This window comes from Hyla sarda, chromosome 5 (assembly GCF_029499605.1).
Source record: "Hyla sarda isolate aHylSar1 chromosome 5, aHylSar1.hap1, whole genome shotgun sequence".
In the NCBI taxonomy this organism is placed as follows: domain Eukaryota; kingdom Metazoa; phylum Chordata; class Amphibia; order Anura; family Hylidae; genus Hyla; species Hyla sarda.
In genome coordinates, this window is record NC_079193.1 from 168,007,302 (window position 1) to 168,023,051 (window position 15,750).

General features: G+C 38.7%; 1 protein-coding gene across 1 annotated transcript in view; it reads right to left on the reverse strand.

The window, feature by feature from the left end:
* The window catches only part of LOC130273600 (collagen alpha-6(VI) chain-like), a 199,983-nt gene that overhangs the window by 146,478 nt on the left and 37,755 nt on the right, over positions 1-15,750 (reverse strand). Inside the window, exons 4-7 of the mRNA XM_056520674.1 lie at positions 12,337-12,957; positions 9,501-10,064; positions 8,847-9,398; positions 5,115-5,684 (exon numbers count right to left, since the gene is read on the reverse strand). Coding sequence (XP_056376649.1) covers positions 5,115-5,684; positions 8,847-9,398; positions 9,501-10,064; positions 12,337-12,957 — 2,307 coding nt within the window. The remainder of the gene's footprint in view (positions 1-5,114; positions 5,685-8,846; positions 9,399-9,500; positions 10,065-12,336; positions 12,958-15,750) is intronic.

The following is a 15,750-nucleotide window of genomic DNA, read 5'->3' on the forward strand; positions in this document are numbered from 1 at the left end:
CGCCAGGCGAGATACCATCTGTTCCAGCTCCTGCCTTTCAACGCCCCCCTGACTGTGAAAGTGCGAATGTTTCATTTAATCAGTTATGGTTCATTGTTATCGCTCCAACCTGTTTCATTGGATTCTTTTGGTAATTCCACAGGTAATATATGATGTCGACGACCATAGGGCCTCAGTCTTGAAAAGATTACATAGATTTTTTAAAATTTAAATGTAAGATTTATATTAGATTTCCAAGTTTAATGTCCTGGACTCCTGGCATTTACTTTGAGCTAAAACTGTATAACCACAAAACCCAGTCCAACAATGAGTCACATGGCGGCACATTAACAAGGAGTCACATGGCGGCACATTGACAGAGCCTAGAGGTGGCAGCAGCCCAACGAGACCATAGGGCCTCACAATGGAAAAGATTATTTTGTAAAATATAAATTGAAGATTTTAGGCCTCACATTTCCAAAGATTAAAAGATACATTTTCAAATTTTAATTAAAGGTTTTTGGTAGCTAGTGCTACCATAAACATTTTTAGGTAATGTCCTAGCAGCATGATGAGACCATAGGGCCTCACAATCCCTAAGATTAACCCCTTAACGACGAGCACCGTAAATGTACATCCTGGTAAGGTGGTACTTAACGCACCAGGACATACATTGACGTCCTAAGTATAACCGCGAGCATCGAAGCGATGCCCAGATCATGCGCGGCAGGTCCCGGCTGCTGATTGCAGCCAGGGACCGCCTGTAATGGCGGACACCCACGATCCCACGGATGTCCACCATTAACCCCTCAGATGCCGTGATCAATACAGATCATGGCATCTGCAGCATAGCGGTCACTAAAATGGATGATCGAATCGCCCGCAGCGCTGCCTCGGCAATCCGATCATCCAGCACGGCATACAGAGGTCCCCTCACCTGGCTCCGCTGCCTTCCCGGCGTCTTCTGCTCTGATCTGCCTTCCCGCAGACCAGAGCAGAAGATGACCGATAACCCTGATCAGTGCTATGTCTTATACATAGCACTGAACAGGATTAGCAATCGAGTGATTGCTATAAATGGTGCCCTATGAGGACTATTAAAGTGTAAAAATAAAAGAAAAAAAAGTAAAAAAATAAAGTAAAAAAATGTGAAAAAACCCCTCCCCCAATAAAAACGTAAATTGTCCCTTTTTCCCTATTTCACCCCCAAAAAGTAAAAAAAAATATTTTATATACATATTTGGTATCACTGCGTGCATAAATATCTGAAATATTAAAATAAAATGTTAATGATACCGTACGGTGAACGGCGTGAACATAAAAATAAAAAAAGGTCCAAAATAGAAGCTTTTTTATAACATTGTATTCCCCAAAAAATTTATAAAAAATGGATTAAAAGTTCAATATAAGCAAATATGGTATCAATAAAAAGTACAGATCACGGTGCAAAAAATGAGCCCTCATACCGCCGCTTATACGGAAAATTGAAAAAGTTATAGGTCTTCAAAATAGGGGAATTTTAAACATACTAATTTGGTTAAAAGGTTTGCAATTTTTTTTAAGCGCAACAGTAATACAAAAGCATGTTATCATGGGTATCATTTTAATTGTATTGACCCACAGAATAAAGAACACGCCATTTTTACCGTACATTGTACGGCGTGAAAACAAAACCTTCCAAAATTAGCAAAATTGCGGTTTTCTTTTTAATTTCACCACACAAATAGTATTTTTTGGTTGCGCCATACATTTAATGGTAAAGTGAGTGATGGCATTACAACGATCAACTGGTCGCACAAAAAACAAGCCCTCATACTAGTCTGTGGATGAAAATATAAAAGAGTTATGATTTATTGAAGGCGAGGAGGAAAAAACAAAAAACGTAAAAATTTAATTGTCTGCGTCCTTAAGGCCCAAATGGGCTGCATCCTTAAGGGGTTAAAAGATACATTTTCAAATTTTAAGTGAAGATTTATGGTAGCTATTGCTACCATAAACATTTTTAGGTAATGTCCTAGCAGCATGATGAGACATTGGGGCCTCACAATCTCTAAGATGAAAAGATATATTTTAAAATGTAATTTAAGATTTATGGTAGCTAGTGCTACCATAAAATTTTTTAGGTAATGTCCCAGCAGCATGAAGAGACCACATGGTGGCAAAATTACACATTCTGGAGGTAGCACCAGCATGAGGAGACCAAAATGTGGCAGAATTACCAAGCCTGGAGGTGGAAGCAGCAAGAGTAGACCATATGGTGACAGAATGACATAGCCTGTAGGTGGCAGCAGCCTGAGAAGACCAAAGGGCCTCACAATTTAAAAGATGAAAGATATTTTTTAAAATTGCATGTGGCCATGTTAACATCCTCCAGGTACTTGATGAAAAATTGCCACACCGCAGAGTAGCTGATTTACAACCAAACAGTCCTCACTGACTGACTGCTACTACCGTCAACTCCAGGGACCTCTGTTCCACTACCTCCCTGGCAGGTAGGCTGCTGCGAATCAGGTGGTCTACCCCGGGAACGTTTGGCTCTAGACTTCCCACTGCTGCCACCATGCTGACTCCCAACCATGCTACCACCTTGCTGGCTCAACTGCTGCCTCACGGGCAACCTGCCCCCCTCTTTTCCTGATGATGAAGCCCCTTCTGCACCTGGCTCCCAAGTGCAATCGGCTTCATCATCATCGAGTTGTGTCAGCATGTCACTGATGTCCTCCTCAGGTTCCTCAACAGTGTGTACTTCAGAAGCCAGAACGCTCCCAACACCACCTAGCCCTCCACTCTCCTTATCAATACTTACCCGCCTAGCGAAGGAAGCGGGGAATGTCTCCTCCACTTCTTGACTTGGCTGCTGACTGTCCTCTAGTAGATCATTCTGACTAAAAAATAGAGCTGAATCCACAGCATAGGATACTTCCATGGGGATGGGAACAGCATAGGACAAAGGCAATTGGAGGACAGGGACTGCTCTCGGGTCATGTCAACTGATGGTTGTGTCTGAGGAACCCATTGACTGTTGACTGGGGGTGTCAGATGTCACTTGTGATGAAGTGGATTACCGAGTTAACCAGTCAATGACAGCAGATGGGTTGCTGGTCGAGACACGACCGTTAGCTGATACTAGGAGCTCAGGCCTCTCATTGTGACTCCTGCTGTCACTCGCCCCAAGCCTGCTGCGACCTCTGCCTGCGCCTCATTAATTTAGGCGTCTGCCACTCCTCTGTGCACGTCCTGGCACTTCTCTGCCTGACATACTTAGTGCGTATATGAGGGGAGTACAATACACTTCACTACGCTTATAACAGTATTTGTCTCGAACAGCAGCAGGTGTGTACTTTTGCCTGGCCTTTCACAGTAGCTAGTCCCTAAAAACTTTAACAGGAACAAAATAGTACACCACTTAGTTGTACGTATGTGGTATGCACTTATGGGGGGAGGAGAATGCGCTACAGTACGCTTAAAGCAGTATTTGTGTACAACACCAGCCAGTGAGTACTTTTGTCTGGCCTTTCACAGTATCTAGGCCCTTGAGACTTTAACAGGAACAAAATGGTACACCACTTAGATATACGTATGTGGTATGCACTTATGAGAGGAGGAGAATGCTCTCCAGTATGCTTAAAAAAGTATTTATGTACAACACCAGCAGGTGTGTACTTTTGCCTGGCCTTTCACAGTATCTAGGCTCTTAATACTTCAACAGGAACAAAATAGCAGACCACTGAGATGTACGTATGTGATATGCACTTATGAGGGGAGGACAATGCGCTACAGTACACTTAAAAAAGTATTTGTGTACAACACCAGCTGGTGTGTACTTTTTCCTGGCCTTTCACTGTATCTAGGCCCTTGAGACTTTATTAGGAACAAAACAGTACACCACTTAGATGTACGTATGTGGTATGCACTTATGAGGGGATGAGAATGTGCTCCAGTACCCTTAAAAAAGTATTTGTGTGCAACACCAGCTGGTGAGCACTTTTGCCTGACCTTTTACAGTATCAAGGCCCATGAGACTTTAACAGGAACAAAATGGTACACCACTTAGATGTATGTATGTGGTATGCACTTATGAAGGGAGGACAATGCGCTCCAGTACGCTTAAAAAAGTTTGTTTGTACAACATCAGCAGTACACACCAGTGCTGCAGCACACAGTCGCTGTGAAATACACCCAAAATTTCAGTTTCTCTCTCATTCTCCCTCCCTAACCTATCATTGCTACTAGGCAGGATTTGGGCTTGAGCTGAATTGCTCCTGTTCTGTGCAACACAATGTGCAACACACTGCTCTCTGTCCCTCTCTGTAATAAAACGCTGTAGTGACTGGGAGGTGAATCGCTGCAGTAAGAATGCTTTTCTGTGCAACACACAGCACTGTCTGTCCCTATCTCTCTGCAATGAAAGGCTGAAGTGACTTGCCATAATATGGCTGTGACATCACAGGGGTGACTGGCTGCTGATAGGCTGCATGCAGCATGTCATTTAGGGTCATCCCGCCTACCCTTGTTCCCGCCTTCCCAGGATTCCTTTCCCCATGTCCTCACATGTGGATCTGCCATTTTAGATGCCCTAGAGCCTGGAACGCCTGGAGTTTAATGAAGCGATTCACACGATCAAATTGCGCTGATATTCGCATTCGTTGCAAATCAAATTTTTCCTGAAATTTGTAACGAATTCAGATTTGTCAGATTCGATTCGCTCATCCCTAGAAACCATGTCACAGACAGGATCTCCTTCTGCTGGGGAGAGAGATGAGGGGGGATAAGGAGACAGAGCTTCTCATTCCACATAAGGAGGACTGAGACAAAGACGAGTAACAATATTAACAGTGCTAAATCACCTATTTAAATGGGTGTGTGACTGCATCCATTCTCTGTGGGGGCAACCAGAGATTGCCAAGTACAATTGCTCCCATAGAAAATAGATTCAGATTTTTAAGAAGACAAAAATTTCTGTAAAAAATCATGTTTTATTTTAGTGGCAATGAAAAAATTAAACACAAAATGACCGTATAAAGTGGACCTTTGGACCTGACGTTTAAAACTATCATGTGCATGATTCTATGATATCAGACAAATAGTGTGTAAAGTCATTACATATTTGATAGATGCAGCACAATGTGACTCACCTGCTTTTTGGCATACAGCATCAGATATGTTCACAGAAATGCTCATCAATCCATCAAACTGCTCAACAAAGAACCATTTACCCTTGGATCCTGCCATTGCTACTAGCTCATTGGTATTGGCTTCTTTTATTCCAATGGCAAATACTGTGATCCCAGCTTTTTCAAGGGATTCTGAGGTTGCATTAAGTTTTTCGCGGTCATGAGATTCCCCATCAGTTATTATAATAACATATTGAGGGACCCCTCTAGATTGACGACTGCCAAGCTGCTCACTAAAGAATCCCTTTGAAAATTGCAAGGCTTTAGCAGTATATGTGTTTATTCCCGAGGTTGTATCATCTTCAATAGCTTTAATAATATCATTTTTATTGTTATATGTATTTAAGTAAAACATCTTATAGGGGTCATCCGCATATTTAAGAGCTCCAAATTGAACTTTGTTTGGTGACACATCTGATTTGTTCACAAAAGATATAACAAAGGATTGTATTATCTTAGCTTGCTCAAGGGTGATACTGCTTGATGTATCAATCACAAAAACAATGTCTGCTTGTTGTATTCGTGGACAATCTGTGAACATAAAAAAGAACAATTTATATATTCAAATCAAACTTTGTTATAACAAAGTGAGTCATTTAGGTTTAGTTTCAGTTCGATCTTATGCCATTTTCACCAATGCCTTGGATATTATTGTTGGCGGACAGCATTCGGGATATGGTTTGTTACACTAGTATTAAAGGGGTACACCGGTGGAATTTTTTTTTTTAATCATCTAAACATTTTAATCCTTCCAGTACTTATCAGCTGCTGTATGTTTTACTGTCCAGAGTAGGAGCAAATCTCCATAGCAAACTTATCCTGCTTTGGACAGTTCCTGACATGGACGGAGGTGTCAGCAGAGAGCACTGTGGTCAGACAGAAAAAAAAGAGCTTCCTGTGGAACATATATAGCAGCTAATACGTACTGGAAGGATCAAGATTTTTAAATAAAAGTAATTTACAAATCTGTTTAACTTTCTGGCACCAGTTGATTTAAAAAAAAAAATGTTTTCCACTTGAGTACCCCTTTAATGGTGTAATCATGAACCCATGCTATGTTGATGGGGAATCTTTGTCTTCCTAGTTTAATGTAAGTCAACAGTAATTTATTTTCAAGATCTGTGCTTGCTATAATTCAATAGGCACTCTTTTTTACTCACATAATAAAGGTTCTCTCTATGGGCACATCAATACGCCGGTGCTTGGTATATCAGAAGACAAAGCCCTGATATACAAGCACATGCTGACATAATTCTACTTTGTCCTGCAACTTTGTTCCCAGCTTGAGACTAGGCCAGATTTGTATCCACCAGAAGTAAGTAATAAAGATTCCTATAGAATTACAACAGGCAGATACTGAAAGCTGTATATGAAGTTTTAGGTGAATTATATACCTGGCAGAAGATAACGCAATGTAAAATGGACCAGAAAGCTATGCATTTTACTTTCCCAAATAAAATAAATATGTATGCTCAGCCAAGCTAAGTGTAAATGTTTACCTGGGAGCAGGAGGAATAATTGTTAAACTTACAGCTGTCTTAGGCTTCTTTCACACTGCCGCTAGGACACCGCAGTGTGATGGCCGTTGGGGGAGTCGGGGAGAATAGCAGGAGAAAAAATACTGCTTGCATTGTCTTTTTCTCCCGCTATACCTGTCAAAAAATAATGGCACCCGACCGCCCCCATAATAGTAAATGTGAGCCATCGGGACCCATTGTTGACCCTTGTGCCCCGTCACAAGAATGGCCGTTAACGTCACACACACACACTAAAAAAATAGACTTTAAAGGAGTACTCCAGTGGAAAACATTTTTTTTAAATCAACTGGTGCCAGAAAGTTAAACAGATTTGTAAATTACTTCTATTAAAAAATCTTTACCCTTCCAGTATTTATTAGCAGCTGTATGCTACTTTTTTTGTCTTGTCCACAGTGCTCTCTGCTGACACCTGATGCCCATATCAGGAACTGTCCAGAACAGGAGAAAATCCCCATACCAAACCTATGCTGCTCTGGACAGTTCCTGACACGGACAGAGGTGTCAGCAGAGAGCACTGTGGATAAGACAAAAAAGAAATGCAAAAAGAAAATAATTTCCTCTGTAGCATACAGCTGCTAATAATTACTAAAAGGATTGAGATTTTTTAAATAGAAGTAATTTACAAATCTGTTTAACTTTCTGGCACCAGTTCATAAAAAAAAAAAAAGTTTTCCACTGAAGTACCCCCTTTAACGGCCGTTCTTGATGGGAAGCAATGGCAACGTGAAAGGGACCTTATGTCTACGGCAGGATTAACTAGAAATTGTAGAAGCAAAATAAAACAAAAATATTAATAAAAAACCATGTGTGAGGTATGTGAGATTCTGCATTATAACGTAACTGTCGTTAGAAACAACTTTTTTCCATGTACTATTTCCTTAAAAACAAAGCATTTTCCTAATTTACTTCATGAAATTTTTTTATTGCTAAAGATGTGAAATAAAAGTTTAAAAACATGGCCACTAGGGGTCTCTGTCTCTTTAATTTTGAAAACTAACCCTGGTATCTAGCTCTCTTTTGTCCTGACAATGAAGAAAGGGACCGAAATTCTGAATGTAGGGGGAGTGGGGTGTGGTTTTCTCTCTCCTCTGCTCACTTAGTACAGTGTATAATCCAGCTTTCAGCTGTGTGAGAAGAACACCTGTAAGATCCAGACAAGATGCAGACAGCTTGCAGACTCTTCAGTTCAGAAGCATTTACATGCACAGTGACAAGCAATAAAAGGTGCTCAACTATTATTTATATGAAAAATGGTTTCTGTTTGGTCATTTGATGAACTTATTTCTGGTGTATTTGCACCATATCGGTTCACCTGGCTGCTTTAGGGTTATAAAAAGCATGCACTTAGGTCACAAAGCTGTAAAAATCTTTATTTTTTTGGCACAAAATGCAGGTTTTTCTTCTGTCCTTGCTCCATATAAAGTTATAACTTCATATAGAGTTTTATAAAGCATGCATTTAGGCAATATGCTTTGCAAATGTTAATATGTTTGTGCAGATCTAATGACAAGAGAAGTGAGGGGGGAGGAGAGGAGAGGGGGGAGGGGGAGAGGAGCTCATCATACTCAAGGGGAAACGCTCCCAGCCCCTGAGAGCAATTCAGAAGACTGATCACAGTAATACATAGATCAAAAGGCATTTTACATATTAATACATGCATATTATTATGCATACAGGTCTAAAGCACAACTGTCATTAGTAAGAAAATGTAAAAAAAAAATGCTTAAATCAGTGTAGTAATGAGCCTTACTACACTGATTTAAGCATTTTTATTTTACATTTTCTTACTAATGACAGTAACGCTTTAAGTTGTTTCCAAACCATACCATTCGCTTTGGGGATGAGGATGAAAGACACTCTTTCAAGTGATTGTAAGATTTGACTAGTTGTATGTATTCTAACCCAATATGCCATGTGAAGCTAGATCGACAGGAATATTTTGGGTTAAAATCCCCAGAAAGGCTGCAATGTTGCATGTGAAAAAAATGATCATACTCAATGTAAAGACTAGTAAATAAATTATAAAAATATCTTAAAAATTCTTCGTTATCATAGCAATTAAAGTAACATTTTATAAGTTATGGTCATTAACATAAAGCAGACAGCCATAATTTTTCTATGTACATTTGTCTATTACACTACAATGTATACTGACCTTCTTTACAGATGTCCGCCAGCAAGTCTTCTTCCTTGAACTTCAATGTCTCAAAAGACTCAACGTAATGTACTTGTCCTTTAGGCCCACTGATTTCTTCCAATTGTGTTTTATTTGCATTGAAAATGCCCACAGAGATTATGTTCACACCACTATTCCTCAAAGACTCAGACTGAAGTTTAACATCATCTTGTGCTTTTCCATCAGTTATCAGTATTAGATGTTTTTTCACACCTGGTCTATAACCCTTGTTTTCTGTAAAGTACTGGGACACATAGTCCAAGGCTTTTCCAGTGTATGTACCCTTGCCTAAGTATCCCATTTTGTCAATAGCTTCCCAGATAACAGCTTTGGTTCCATTCTTATTTAGGGGTAGCACCTCCATGCTCTCATCACTATATCGGACAATGCCAAACTGTATGTTATTCGGCCCCACTTCTGTTTTGCTCACTAGGTTTTTCATAAACTCCTTCATTTTATTGAAATTACTTATGCCTATGCTTCCAGAACTGTCAACCAGGAACATTATATCGTTTTTCACTTTATCGCAAACTATAAAAAAAACAAAAAACAAAAAAACACTCAATTGCTGTAGTTTTCCAGATGAATTTAACATACATTTTTACACATTTCATAATATGTTGCTTATTTTACCTTCGCTAGAACAGATTTGTTGGGCTATCAGATTTTTTATGTCTTTCAGAGAATCAAAATTGTTAACAAAATGGACTCTTTTGGGATCTCCAGCAATTTCCAACAACTGATCCTGGTTGGCTTCTCTTATTCCAATGGCATATATATTTACTTTGCTTGCTCTGAGGATTGCGGCTGCCTCCTTCACACTGTCATGAGATTCTCCATCTGTAAGAACAATAAAATACACAGGCACATTCCCTCCCCTGACATTGCTGGGATCTAATATTATTTCACGAGTGTAATTTATTGCTCGTCCTGTCCAGGTTTCTTCTTCATCTAGGTGTCTGATGTTCTGTATCTCCATTTTCAGTTGACTTTTAATGTAAGTATTCACAATGCTAATCTCTGTTTGATTTTTTATAGAGTACTGTACAACCCCAATGCGAACCTTCTGAGGTCCAACGTCAAACATATCTATAAGCTCAACCAGAAATGTCTTCATGGCTATAAACTCTATGGAAGCAATACTTCTAGAACCGTCAATGAGTAGATGAATATCAGCAAACTCCAGCTTCTGACATCCTGCAAAGAAATACAATTGCATTGAATATAAATTAGAAAGTGATACATCTTTTTTATTGTCAACTGATAAATGGTGAGCTTATGTGCAGTTTGTTTCTCTCAAGGCAAAACACAATGGTCTTAAGTAAAGTGCCGTACCTATCACCCTCATTGGATTTATTGAGAGGTGCATGTCTCAAAAAATCTGGCACAGCTAAGGCCATGACTAAGAGCTATTAATAGCTCAAAATGCATCAGCGTTTAGTCTTATATTTTGTTCATTTCTTTTTGGTTCATGTTTTAATCGGTTACTATTAAATGTGAAGTTTTTATCTCCTTTTAACTGTGGAGAGCTGGCCACAAACCTTCTTGTCACATTGGATGGGGCAAGGGTGTCTGCTAAATGAAAGTGTACAAATTTACCCTGAGGAAGGAGCGAAAGCGCGATCGGGTCCAGGACACAGTACCATTAGTGACATGGGTGAGATATTACTTTTTACTATTTTTTGCACTATGTGGTATTTGGGAGTAGCTTTGAATTGGTTCAGGATATGATTTTTATGGTGGTGCCCACTAGGGCAATACATTAGTACCATATATACCTGCTGCTCCATACACTATAGTGTGAACATGATATAGACTATTCCCAGTTTGGGATAATCGGATATCACTTTTGTGCTGCTAGTTGATATAGTAGTTATTGTTTAAAAATGTGCTGTACTGGTATTTCTTATCTGTACTTGTATAAACATCTCGTAATGATTGAGTGTATTTTTTTATATATTTGAATAAAGGATATTTTTTTAATTGTAGCTATAACAACTTGCTTGGTCTCTAGTGTATAAGTATTGATCTATCAAGTTGTTTTATAATGGTGTACTATAATCCAGATACACTGCCCTAGCACAATGCACATTACATATAGGGGACAGAAGCGACATGGTCGATTGGAAGTTTGTGGTTTAATATTAACCAACACAGTGGCGCAAATTACTAAAACTGTTTAAAGGGAACCTGTCACCTGTTTTATGTTTCCCAAACCACAGACAGAATGAAACATGAGCAGGAAGCGCAATCCTATAACTCTATGATTTACTGGGAAACACTCGGGCGTTTCCAAGAAGTAATTGTTCAAAAAAGGAACCGGCACCCAAGAGAGTAGTTACGAATGCTGTTGCTTCCTGTGCCTCAGCCTCTCAGTGATGCATTTCTATCTATCTATCTAAACTATGATTTCTTTGAGCATTGTAGAGTAAATCATAGTGTTTCAGGATCACACTACCTGCACCCGTGCTCACAATTTGGGTAGCATAAAAGAGGTGACAGGTTCCCTTTAAGTTGAACATTTGTGAAATAAACTTAGACTCGATGGACAACTCAAAAGTAAAACAGCGTTTTTTTTCACGCACAGTTATTTTCCGGATATAATGTTGATGCCCGTAAGTTAATGTAAAAGTGCTGCTCCTTTTCTACTATTTGGGATACTCTGGCAAATATCATGAACTGTGTTATGGGCCATACACAGTCTAAAATGTGTCCCAACATTTTTTGGGCTATTGCTTTTGTAATAGCTCAAACATATGGCTAAAAATACAGCAGAAAAAACTGCTGCAAAAATTGTTCAAATGTAAACCAACATCCAAAACAAAATGGCTGATTATTTTTTTTGCTTCATTAATTAAAATGATAAAAAAAATCAAAGCCAAAAAATTACAGCATAAAAATTTAATGGAAACATAGCTTAGAAATGCCCTAGATTTATCAAAATGGTTTAGGCTGTTCAGTTTCAGAATGTTTAGTCTAAGTTTAAATCTTTAAACTATGACCCTTTTGCCAAAATTATGTCTGTTTGTCAGCCATGGTGGAAAAGGGGGACTAAAACACATAATTCATGTCTGTCACAAATAGCATGTGTCAAATTTTTTGGGCTAAAATTATTCTCAATAATACATCTTGGCTTAGTTTTTATATGTAACTGATGGGACTAAAGGAGAACAAGGAGAGGAACACACAGTCTGCATCTATAGGCTCCTGAAATTATAAGTATAATACTAGTACACTCACTTTTACCCCAGGATAATGTACCATATAAATACACCTGCTTAGTCTGAATTTTCCTCTCTCTCTCTCTCTCTCTCTCTCTCTCTCTCTCTCTCTCTCTCTCTCTCTCTCTCTCTCTCTCTCTCTCACACACACACTTTCTCTCTCTCTCTCTCTCTCTCTCTCTCTCTCTATATATATATATATATATAAATACAGTATATATATGTGTATATAATTATAATAATCTTACCCAGTTTTGTCTGATACCTTTGTTTTGGAGAGAAAACAATGTCTTTTTCAACAACATTTACAATCTTCTTGAGTAAAATGTCTGCATTTTTTGAAAGGTCAGAAAATGTCTTCACCTTGATCTGATAGTCATGAGTTGGATGAGATGCAATTTGGGTCAGTTGTGTTCCATTAGCTTCAGAAATACCCACTGCAAAGATTCTGATATTTTCTCTTCGAAGTAAATAGGCAGTGTCAATAACAGGATCTTCAGAAGACTTATGAGTGACCAGGATTGTCATCTGTTTAATTCCTTGGTTCTTCCTGCTTGCCAAAGTATCACCAAACACTTCCCGTCTTGTAAAATTAAGTGCATTTCCAATTCTAGATTTGTTTTGAACTGAAGGTTGAAGGTCTCTAATATGTTCTTCCACAATTGTTATGTTGACTCCGGCACTGAGAGAGACAATTACTTCTGCTTCAATATTGAATGCCACCAGGCCCACATGGATGCAGTAATGACTTATCTCCAGATTAGATAAGACATTCATTAGAAAATCTTTCAGGTCTTTGTGTTCTGGCAAACTATGTTGAGAAATGTCCACCATTAGCACCAGATCTGTTGCTATACCTTTGTCACACACTGAAAAGGAACAAAAGTCTTGTTGGCAAAGAAGCAAAAAAAGCATGGAAAATAAACATTACAGGGGTACTGCGGTGGAATTTATTTTCTAAATCAACTAGTGCCAGAAAGTTGTACAGCTTTGTGAATTACTTCTATTAATAAATCTTAATCCTTCCAGTACATCTATCACCGACTGGTATCAGTATTCAATATTGCGCATTCCCTTCACTAAATATACAAATGAGGTTGTACAAAAACAAAATCACTGAATAACAAAAACCTCAATTCCTATCAGTAACGGGCTAAAACTTAACCTTTATTATGTAGGGTAAAATAATAATGCAAAAATTACAAAAATCACCTCCAAAAATCTGTGTGCACACTATATAACCACAATAATTGATAAAAGACATGCGCCACTAGGTGACAGGACAGGGACATTTGCAAATGATGATGGTAGTAGTGGTTGTTTTCTGGGAGGGGAAATGCTGATAGAGATGTAACTGTAGAACTGATAATACCCCTGTGATGTTATTGCTTCAAGGATTACCAAATGGATTGAAGCAGTAATGAATGGGCTAAAGTGCACCCTAGTACTAATCCTCCCTTCCCAGCTGTTCCTGCCTTTTTAGGGACCCACCTCCTTAACAGGGTGACCTCAACCACAAAGATGTTCCCTTTCCTGATATAACGTGAGAGGAGAAAACAATAAACAATACTCAGAGAGCGTATAGGTAATGTCACTTAGTCCCGTCACACTGGTGGCACAGTGTCACAACAAAAGTATTCATAATAGAACGTCAGAGCATCTAATTGTGTCCTCTGTTTATTATGGTCAAATATTTTGGTCACGTATTTCACACTTGTAATCATTTAATAATCTTTGAAGCAATAACATCAGCTTATTAACATCATAATTATCAGCTCTACAGTTACATCTCTGTTAGCATTTCCCCTCCCAGAAAACCACCACTACTACCATCTTCATTTACAAATGTCCCTGTCCCGTCACCTAGTGGTGCATGTCTTTTATCAATTATTGTGGTTATGGTAGTGTGCACACAGTTTTTTGGAGGAGATTTTTGTAATTTTTGCATTATTTTTTTACCTTACATAATAAAGGTTAAGTTTTTGCCCGTTATTGATAGGAATTAAGGTTTTTGTTATTTGGTGATTTTCCTTCCAGTACTTATCAGCTGCTGTATGCTACACAGGAAGTTCTTTTCTTTTTAAATTTATTTTCTGTCTGACCACAATGCTCTCTGCTGACACCTCTGTCCATATCAGGAACTGTCCAGAGCAGGATAGGTTTGCTATGGGGATTTGCTCTTGCTATGGACAGTTCCTGTTACGGACAGAGGTGTCAACAGCGACCACTGTGGTCAAACGGAAAACAAAAACTCAAAAAAAAAGGACTTCATGTGGAGCATATAGCAGCTGATAAACACTGAAGGGATTAAGATTTTTAACGCCTTAAGGATAATGGACAAAAAATTAGCCTCACACAGCTCCATAAACGGAAAAATGAAAAAGTTATAGGTGGTCAAAATAGGATGATTTTAACTCCTTGGGGACGGAGGGCGTACCTATATGCCCTCAGCCCACTCCCTTTCTATAATGCGGGGCCATGGGTCAGGCCCGACCTCCAACAATGGCCAGGACCTGTGGCTAATAGCGCGCACTGATCGCGGTGTCACGTGCTATTAACCCTTTAGACGCGGCGTTCAAAGTTGAATGCAGCGTCTAAAATGAAAGTAAAGCACTGGGTTAGCTCAGGGGGCTGTTCGGGATCTCAGCAATGAAATTGCGGCATCCCGAACAGCTGTAAAGAGATCAGGAGGGTCCCTACCTTCCTCCATGCTGTCCGATCGCCAAATGACTGCTCAGTGCCTGAGATCCAGGCATGAGCAGTCAAGTGGCAGAATCATTGATCAATGGTTTCCTATGAGAAACCATTGATCAATGTAAAATATCAGTGTGTGCAGTGTTATAGCAACCTATCTGAGCTATAACATTGCAAAAAAAAATGAAAAAAGAAAGTGAATAAAGATCATTTACCCCCTTCCCTAATAAAAGTTTGAATCACCCCCTTTTCCCATTAAAAAAAACTGTGTAAATAAAATAAAAATAAACATATGTGGTATCGCCATATGTGGAAATGTCCAAATAATAAAAATATATTGTTAATTAAACCTCATGGTCAATGGCGTACGTGGAAAAAAATGCCAAAGTCCAAAATAGCGTATTTTTGGTCTCTTTTTATATCACGAAAAAATAAATAAAAAGTGATAAAAAAGTCAGACAAAATCAAACTAGGGTATAATTTTAATCGTATGGACCTACAGAATAAAGATAAGGTGTCATTTTTACCGAAAAATGTACTACGTAGAAACTGAAGCCCCTAAAATTTACAAAATGGCGTTTTTTCTTCAATTTTGTCGTACAATGATTTTTTTTTCCGTTGCACCGTAGATTTTTGGGTAAAATGACTGATGTCATTTCAAAGTAGAATTGGTGGCACAAAAAATAAGCCATCATATGGATTTTTAGCTGCAAAATTGAAAGGGTTATGATTTTTAAAAGGTAAGAAGGAAAAAATGAAAATTCAAAAACTGGAAAACCCTCCACCCCAAGGGGTTAAACATACTGATTTTGTAAAAAAAAGTTTGAGATTTTTTTTAAGCAGTACTATAATAGAAAATGATATAACAATGGGTATAATTTTTATTGTATAGACCCACAGAATAAAGGAAACATGTCATTATACCATAAAGTGTACACCATGAAAACGAAAATTAGCAAAATTGTGGT